At 40.7% G+C, this 9,724-nt stretch overlaps 1 protein-coding gene across 1 annotated transcript in view; it reads right to left on the bottom strand.

Moving 5' to 3' along the window:
* The window catches only part of mtus2a (microtubule associated tumor suppressor candidate 2a), a 28,446-nt gene that overhangs the window by 15,824 nt on the left and 2,898 nt on the right, over window positions 1-9,724 (bottom strand). The window contains exons 2-3 of the mRNA XM_020598535.1: window positions 9,190-9,374; window positions 4,604-4,852 (exon numbers count right to left, since the gene is read on the bottom strand). Coding sequence (XP_020454191.1) covers window positions 4,604-4,852; window positions 9,190-9,374 — 434 coding nt within the window. The remainder of the gene's footprint in view (window positions 1-4,603; window positions 4,853-9,189; window positions 9,375-9,724) is intronic.

Genomic DNA, 9,724 nt, shown 5'->3' with positions numbered 1-9,724 from the left:
CCAGTTGAGCTAACAGCAATTAACATGGAGCTGGATGAAATACACTGGGAGTCTACTAGTTAATGAACAGGCCCATCCTCACTGTCACAGCTCTGCTGTTTCACTAAGCCACTGCCATGTTAGTTTTTCCCTCCTCAGCTGCAGAATGGCAGCCATATCTAACAGGCCCATCTAATCTGCTGCTCTACTAGTGTGTGTTTATGTACTTGTGTGCATGTGTGTATTGTATATGCACTTGTGTATATCTGAGTGTGCACGTGCACCATAGAAACCATCTGTTCACAGTGAGCCAGCATGAGTCACGGGCCAGATCTGAGCCATGGCATCTGGGGTATGTCATCCACTCTCTTCCTCTCCAACCTTTCCATGCTTTCCTCTCTCCACTCTTTCTTTTACCCTCTCCCTTCCCCTCTCACTCATACTGAGTGACTCAGTATGCTTTTATCAAAGCATCTCCCTTCCATTCTTCTTCTGCCCACAGCTGTCTGCCCAGTTCTCCATTTCAGTCATTGAATTTTCAAAATAATTTTATTGTCACCTAAAGAGAAGACAGATAGAGGAAATAATACTTTGTTTGTTTTGGTGACTGGGTTTCCATCATGGAGTCAGTGTGGCTCAAAGGCACAAGTTTCATCAGTCTCCATCTGGTCAGCTATGTAATAGAGTCTGTCAATCACAGTGGAATTTACAACCATCTCCTATGTGCCTTTTTTGCATAGATGGTCTCTCTGTAACACACACACCTGAGACACCTTGGGAAATGTCAGCAACTGGGCTAAAGGGAGGACTGTGTTGATGGCTAATCAATGACACATAGCGCTTCCTGTAGCCCCCCCTAGATATTAGACTGACACACGTACTGAATGCAAACTGGCAAACACAGGAATCAGTCAAGGCTGTACCAGTCTGGTTCAGTATCACCGGGGCTACCTTAGTGTGAGGGTGTGTGAGTGTTTGTGTGTTTCCATTTTAACCATATCCGGTATTTGTGCTTTGTTTGTTTTTACTTCAAAAATCTAATGTTCCAATAATATTGAAGGATATCTATGGTAATTTTGGCATTATTTGACCATTTCTCTACATATACAGTTTATCTCTGAAATTTTGACCTCAGTTCCAATACAGTGCACTTTAAAGGTTTGTGTTCTGTGGATTATATTGTTTTACTGGGACACTGTATCTGTAAAGAGATATCGCTGCAGAATTTTCAAATGTAATTTTACAATGTATAAAAAAATTCCATTCAACTTGATTTAACTGGGACCAAGACAGAAATCTCAGGGGTGGACCTGTCAAAATAAGTGAACATAAAACCAAATACGCATTCTGTGTGTGTGTGTGTGTGTGTGTGTGTGTAATTTGGGTGAACATTTCTTTAACATCATTTATATGAACTAATACCTGTGCAAATGGGGACATTCTATCAAGCCTTACCCTACCTCTCCCCTCTGTTCAGAGACATCCATGCATATCCATTGATCAGAGCAGGCTGATGAGCTCCCACAGTGGGGATTTTAAATTTGTCCTCTAACCTACTTTACTTGAGCCACGCAATCTTCCATCTTTTCCTCCTCATTGCTCTGCTCTTTAATGATTTCTCCTATCTGTACCCAGAGCCCTAAAGGAGTCCATTTTGTCTGCAGATCAATGGGGAAAACACACAACTGAACCTGGTCTTTCTTCTCTCTGGTAAAACTGGGCTACTGGGTTGCTGCAGTTCCCCCGACATCCTTGATGGAAGAGTGTGTGAGAACTAATCTGCCTATCTCTCTGCTCTTTGATTTGAGTTGAAATGTGAATCGAGAGGGGGCAACGATCCCTGAGTGGAAGAGGAAATTCAAATGTTGCAGACATGCTTCATGTACTCACACACCTTCTGTATGTGGACGATGCACAAAGAAACACAGATTCAACAAAGAAAGAGAGGGAAAGTTTTAGCGTTGAATGAAAAGGTCACACATATTTGATCAATTTTTATAAACTGCCCTATGACTAAAGTAAACAAACAAATGAAAACAATATTTCACCTCATCCTGTACCAAAGTTCGGGGTTATGGTCATCTAGGCTGCAATTATAACATTCATGAGAACTCAGTCCAGGTCCAGACAAGACAAGGCATAGTACATCTTTACATAGATGTTTCCCCAATATTGCAAAAAATGTTAGATAAAAAGATATCAGACACCTTCTGGTTAATCTTAACAAGTGCTCCCATGGTGGGAGAGACAGAGTTTAGTCTGAAAGGTTCAACTAGAGCTCAAATGCTTCATAGTTAACGGTCACAAGCACCACACCGAGTCAAAAATGAAAGTAAATGTTCTTATTCTTCCATCCTGCCTTTCTTACTGTCTCACGCATGTGCACATGCACATGCACATGCACAAAAACACACAGAGAAACAAAAATCATAGGCCCTTAATCCTCTTATGTCTATCGTCTTTGATTCCATTTTGGTCTCCCCACGATCTGGGAAGCAGCAGCAGTTCCACAGCGGGAGGAGGAACATTGTGCTGCAGGCACTACTTTTAAAAACTTCTGGCTCTCATGCTCTGCTGGCAGGTGTTCATGTTTTTTGAGACTATGTGTGTGTGTGTTTACAGGTGTGTTATTCATAAAATGGTCCGAATGCCTATGGATCTTTTAACTACAGGTGATAAATTACTGGAGTATGACAATAAGATAGTAAACAAGAGATTAGGTCAGTGTTATACTGTGTAGACAGTGTCTGTCTTTAGGATTTAGTGGATGCATCTGTTCCAGTAACAAATAGCAAATGACATATGTTGCCAGTACATTTGCTCAAGTACTGTACATAAGTATCCGTGCTTTACTTGAATGTTTTCATGTTCTGTTACTTTGCCCAAGTACTGTACATAAGTAGAATTTTGAAGTATCTGTGCTTTACTTGAATGTTTTCATTTTCTGTTACTTTGCCCTTTGACTTCACTACATTTCAGAGACATATATTGTACTATTTACTTCTTTTACTCACTTTTAGTGCTTTAAGTATGTTTTGATTCTCATACTTTTGTATTTTTTGAGTAAAATTGTGAATGCAGGGCTTTTACTTGTAACAGAGTATTTTTATATTGTTGTACTGTTACTTTTACTTGCTAAGAATGAATTTGTGGTCTTTGGAGAGCAGCCGAAACCTTTCTCCCCCTTTAGTCTCATTTCACTGATTCATAATATTGATATTTGCGAGGTAATCTTTTGGAAAGTGCTATAGTATACACATGAAGTTATTATAAGGAGAAGATGGAGACATAAATTCAGCACTGTTGTTTATAGTGAATATGTCTCAGACTTCATAGTAGAATAGAAAAATCTAAATATAAAGCTGTTGGTGACATTTCAGCAAGTACGCTGGAGGGAAGTATCACTATGAACATGTGAATGCTACGTTCCACAACATTAAAAAACCCATATCTGTGCCTGCATGAAACAACAATTTCTAAGCAATGAAAACATTCACATTTATACCACTTCAAAAACATGAACAAGTTCTGCTTTTGCTCTGCTTCACGGTAGCTGATCGGTACCTAAACCACACAGTCTGTATTCATTTTCAAACAGTGGGAAAGAGAAAAAAAGAATGAAGCGTAAGAGTACAAAAGGGGAATGCGGGAAAGGAATGATGACATAACAGGGGGCCTGACGTGCATGAGGGTGGAGGTGTCTACGTCAGCTGTAACTGGGAGAGGAAGAGGAAGCATTCACTATGTAGGTCACATTAAAAACTCATGTAGCTTTCACACATTCAGCCAACTAACCCAGCAGCCTAGCATCACACTGTGAGCATACTTCCAGTTCTCCATGACTGAAAATGAAAACTACTGTTCAGTTGGCAGCAGTGCAAAGTTACGTCAGTAACATCACACCGGCTTTGCACCTTGTCATCTCATGAATTTTAGCTCATGACTTTTAAGAATCATCCTAGAGCTAATTCATGACGATAAGAAAGAAAGAAAGCCTTAACCACTAGCCTACCAGGGATGGCAGCTAATTCATGAACATAATGTCACAATATTTAACTAATTATAATGATTTTAGTGAGCTAAAATTAGTGTCCCTATTTGGATCCATCATGTATGAAACGTGCACAAACAAATTAATGGTGGAACACAGAGTGGAACTTAAATGGTCTTATAACTAGACAGTTTTATTGGCCACATCTGTTTCCATAACCATCCCTTACTGAATTTTGTGTCCTCATGTGGTCTGCAAATCTAAATCTCTACAGGTGTTAGTCATATGAAACTTGTGTACGGAAATACAGGCTGAACCAAGAATAAACTCTTAAGTGAGGTGGAGTTCTGATGAGAAAGCAAAATGTAACACAATGAATGTGGGAGGGGGCTGTTTATGCAAACTATATTTACGAGGGGAATACAGTGAGGAAGGCAGTAAAAACATTATGGTGATGACAGCAGTGTACTCATGATGTGGTGATAAAGTGGGGGGACGACGACGACACTGTGTTTAATAGATAGATACCGACTGTTGCCAAAAAGACATACCAAAAAATAAAACCTGGAAACATACTTGGAATCAGATCTCACATAACACTGGTGTCAGCAAATTTTCAAATGGTAGACTCACGGTGAGCCGTCCTGCATGGGTCACTTTGTGTGCTGTCAGCAGACTGAACCGAAGACACAGAGGACACGCTGGAGCTCCTGACGAAGCCAAAGGCTGCCAGGCGGCTGGAGCTGAAGCTTGGGGGGCGCAGGCCTGACTGACTTGTTTTGGGAAGCAGAGACCTGGAGCCTGCGGCCTGAAGCTGGACTGCTGCTGTCGCTGAAGCAGGAGGAGGAGGGGCTGGAGCATAATGGGTGAAAACCTGATCATCTGTTAGAAAAGCACACAATGAAGAATCATGATAAATCTTTTTAAATAATATTTTATAAACAAAACGTTGTTCACGAGGCAGCATCTATGGGGTCATTTTATCTGCCATTAGCACTGCATTTACAGTATGTTCCTTTTGTTTCAGCTATGGCATGTGTGTGCTGAATAGACAGCACCAGAAGCATGGGTGTGTGCATGTACACTGTGTGTGTGAATGAGTATTAACTACTACTCATATGCCAGCAAATTAAATGTAGAAAATTAAGCATGGCCATGATGTTTATTTCTCACTTTTCACCATGAAGTTGACTGTGATAAGCAACATCTGCCTTTTGGCTCTAGGCATATTTTTGGGCCAGCAGTTTCTTTAATGCCAAAACTGTTATGACAATTGCTATGGCACCCACTGACACCCTCATTTAGGACTTAGATAATATATCATTCCACTATAGACATGATGTTTCTAGTTTGCCTGTTTCATTACAATGACAGTTATTCCTTGTTATTAAAGGTAATACAGTGATTCTGACTGCATTTAGCCAGCCCTTCTAAAAACTGTGGCCCTACCATGCACGTTTCCAGACTTTCCAGAAAATAAGGCTAAAATGAAAGGTAGATCAAAATGACAAAAGAAAACATCTTTAGTGGAAGAAAACAGAGAATTAAAAAGTGAAATTGAAGATAAAAAAATAATCACACAGTAGCACCTTTTGTCAGCAATGAGGAGACATGCTCCCTCTTTGTAATCTATGATTTCCAACAGCAAAACAGATGAAATATGCAGGCATGAACAACCACGCCTGCACACACATACACACAGTAGGCAGTGGGATACAAGCTCCATCTTGGTTACCCCAGCCTGCAGTGCAAGATCTAGTTCCTGAACAGAAGAAGAGCATTATTCCCTGCTGGCTACAGAGACAAGGCAAAGGTAACCCTCCTTTTCTCTCCATTTGGCACAGCTGTCTGCTCTAGTACATGCTACAGGGTTACTACCACATCAATACAGTACATGATGAAAAGAAAAAAGTTTGAGAAGGAGAACACAAGCTCTGCTGGTAGACAGACACAGTGAAACAAAAATAAGGTGGAAAGTCTCTGGTGTACTATACCTTCCTTCTAGCATCAACACCCCCCAACTCCATTCATTCCCTGAGAGATGAGAGTGAGAAATGAACGTAGCAAACAACCTTAATTGTAGCCTAGATTTTACTAACCAAAAATACACATCATTCATAACAAGCTAAAAAGGAATAGGGAGGAGATGATAAATATAATGACTGTTCTTTTCACTTCCTTTTTGTTTTTTGATTTACCATTTTTTACTACACCTTTCTATCTGATAAAGGGTTCTCATTACACCAATCATCCTCACCTGCGCCGATTGACAACACCTATGCATACCCTTTTATAAGCAGCTTCAGAGAAGCTACCAGATTGTCCTGACTGCAGGCTTGATGCTCCAGCCATTCTGTACCTGAATCCTTGTGCCTTTGTGTAACCGGACCAGAACTTTGGATTTGAACCTTTACTATGCCTCTGCCTCGCCCTAGTGAGTGAGTCCAAATGAAGCAATGAACCAGTATCGAACCACTTCATGAACTGTGTCGAACATCAATTCATTCATTCAAAGGTTTGTTTCAGTGACATCTAGTGGCGAATAAGGAGACAGCAAAACAATGTCTGAATTATGTGAATGCTTCATGCAAGCAAGCAAAGTTTATTTATATAGCACCTTTCTAAACCTGCGTTACAAGGTGCTTTCCAATAAAACATAAACAAATAATAATAATAATAAAAATACCTAAGACCAGATAAAACACATCAATACAGTAAAATAACAAGAAAAAATACATGATGGTGATCAAACAAAGGCAGCAATTATAATGACAGTAACTACACACACACCTACTACAATGACAAACCCACATGTTGTGCATCATTTTGGGTGGCTTTGTAGTGCTTTTATGCGCCTACGAACCTGCTGACGCACACAGTGAGGTCTCGTGTTATGAAGCAGTATCGACTGTTTGAACCAGTCACGGGATTCATTTATGGGACCGAAGCAGTTTCTGCTTTGGACATCATCAGTCATGTGTCTTTTTCAGCAACAAAGCAGGCTTTGAAGCAATGGTTTGCGAAAAATGCCTCTTTGAGTTAGAAGCTTGTATCGGCGCCTCGGTGTCAGATGGCCATCACTACCTCGCCCTTGTAAAACTGTAACACCAGACCTTTGGAATTGAATTTTGACTACATCCCAGCCTTGCCTCTGAAAGATCGTGAACTCCACCAGACCTTTGGATTGGCATCTTGACTACGCCCCTACCCTGTCTCTAAAAGACTGTGCGTAATATCAGACTTTTGGATTGGACGCTTGACTTTTCTGCTGCCTTGCCCCTGTAATACTGTGAGTTATAGTATCTGCCTCTCTGGATTGCTGAACCCACTCTGCTATTAAACCAGGACTCCTGCCTGTGGAGGAGGAAGTGTTTTCTTCCCTCAGTGACTTTGTCTACTAACACTGTGCCTTGTCAGAGCTACACCATTACCAGCACTCATCCCTCTCCAGCTCATCATTACTGTCAATAAAGACTCTTACTTACAAGCTGTGATACTGGCCTTTTAATTGGGCTCATCTCTATTAGTGGTGTGAGGTTCTCACACCAAACTGGCAGTGGCTCAAGAGGTAGAGTGGTTTGATTCCCGCTTTTCCCAGTCCACATATTGAAGTGTCTTCGGGCAAGACACTAAAACCCAAGTTCCTCCTGATGGCCAGAGCAGTGCCACCATCAGCATGTCACTGTGTAAATTTACCCACTGAGGGACTAATAAAGGGATTATTATTATTATTAAACACTACCTTCAGTTTCTCAACCTCTCCCTTTTGCTGAAAGACAGAGCATCCTAATTTGAGCTGTATTATGTCATTTCAGTCAGCTGGACAGGTGGCTGGGATAGTAATGACCAAATGGGTATAACGGCAGCCTAAGGTGAGATGCGACACCTACATGGATTTCCTTCACAGAGCGTTAAATTGCATGTTATTAAATGCAATACTTGAGTGAACTGCAATCTCTGAAGCTCTACTGGAGCATGGCATTGGGTCTGACCACAGCAAAGAAGGCAGGGTGAACGTCACCATGCAGAAATTACAGTAGGTTCAACACAAATGTGGTCATATAAATGGATGATGCTCATTATAAAATGCAGAGTTTAAAACGTCCATGTTAATTATGTGAGTAATTATGTGAGTAATTGCACTGATTTGACAGCTATACAATATAATTGCTATAATGTATGGATTCAAGATGGAGATATTTTCCTTTACAAAAGGCTAAAATATTGTAATTCACAGTGGTGTATAGAACAAAGGAAACATAAAGAACTTAATGGCACACTGGTATAGTTCAGATTGCTCCTGGGAACTGATGAAAAAACAATAAAAATGACAGAGAAACCCTACTTTACTTAGCCTGTATAAAGTACATACACAAGCAAAGACACTGATACACACAGTGCTGGCAAATGCCACACATATACAGTGTGTTTACACATGCTGTGTGAGGCAGGGTACAGCTGAGATCAGACCTGATCCCATGACATTACTCAAGTGTTAATTGCTTTGCAGTTCAAAGCCTGTAATTCCCCAAGGTCCAAGCAGCACTGAGAAACCATGCATATGTTTTAATGTGGATTTGATTAGGAAGCCTGGCACATCATAATACTATGTCGATCAATTCTATGTGCAGTTTTGGATTGTGTGTATGTAGCTGTAAGAGTGTATATGAGCAAGTATGTCCCTGTGTAGTTTGCCTTTTTTAAATTGTGTCCAGGTTATCACAGTTATGGAGAGAGCAGATGAAATATGCATGAAAGTGATAAATACCACAGCCTTTCAGCAGTGTGCAGGGTCATGAGCAAATTTCATACTTAAATATTTCAGCAACACTTGAGCTGTAATGTAAGTCAGACTCCAGCAGTCAGAGGTGGTGTCTGAATCACCTCAAATATAAATTGGCTGTGTGTGAAGAGAAAGCACAAGCAAGCGTTTATTTATTTTTTGTAGATGGCAGCCATCTGGAGCAGAAAAGTCCCCTCAGAATTTTTCTTAACGCTCACCGATCAAATCAGGCAAAATTAATCTCAGCAAATGCATTTTAATGAGCTGCTTTCATCTCAGGCCAAATGAGGGGAAAGAAGAAGAAAAATAAAGTAGAGCACTTGTGTGTCAAATTTTGGGTTCCTGAAATAAGATCTGACACATATTGTAGTTTAAAATGCTGTCTCCATCTGGCATTCTGCAAGCCTGCTCAAATGTGGAGAAATGTTTTATTTACCTGTCTTATCTTGGCTTTTCTGACTGGTTGCTGGGCTGACAGGTAGGATTGGCTGGCTGAAAACCAGGGTTGATCTCTGACCTTGACTGGGTCCTCTGCCCTTGGCTGGGCCCGTAGCTGTCCTGGTGACAGCTCCCCCGCCGCAGCCCTCGGCCAGAGGCCAGGGGCCTGCCGCTGCCTCCGGCCTGAGCAGCTACCTGAGGCTGCAGCTGGTCCTCGGCACAACCCCCTTTAAAACCAGCAGATCTCCCCACCTAGAGATGAAAATCATCCAATTTAGCAGAATACAATTTTTTAAGGATAAATGCTTTTTTTGGATCATAACATAATTTTTGCACAAGCACATCGCATCACAAAAAGTAAAAGAAATATACCATTGTAATCCAAAATTCAAGTTTAAATGTGGATTATGATAATGTGATCATTCAACTAACATTGCTACCTCTTTGATAACTGCATAAGTATTGCTATAATTGCTATAAAATCATAGATGTAGTATTGTCTATTTCCTATTTATTGGCTCCTAACTGCCAAC

Source organism: Monopterus albus, unplaced genomic scaffold, assembly GCF_001952655.1.
Source record: "Monopterus albus unplaced genomic scaffold, M_albus_1.0 scaffold38.1, whole genome shotgun sequence".
In the NCBI taxonomy this organism is placed as follows: Eukaryota; Metazoa; Chordata; class Actinopteri; order Synbranchiformes; family Synbranchidae; genus Monopterus; species Monopterus albus.
This window is presented reverse-complemented; position numbering and strand designations above follow the sequence as displayed.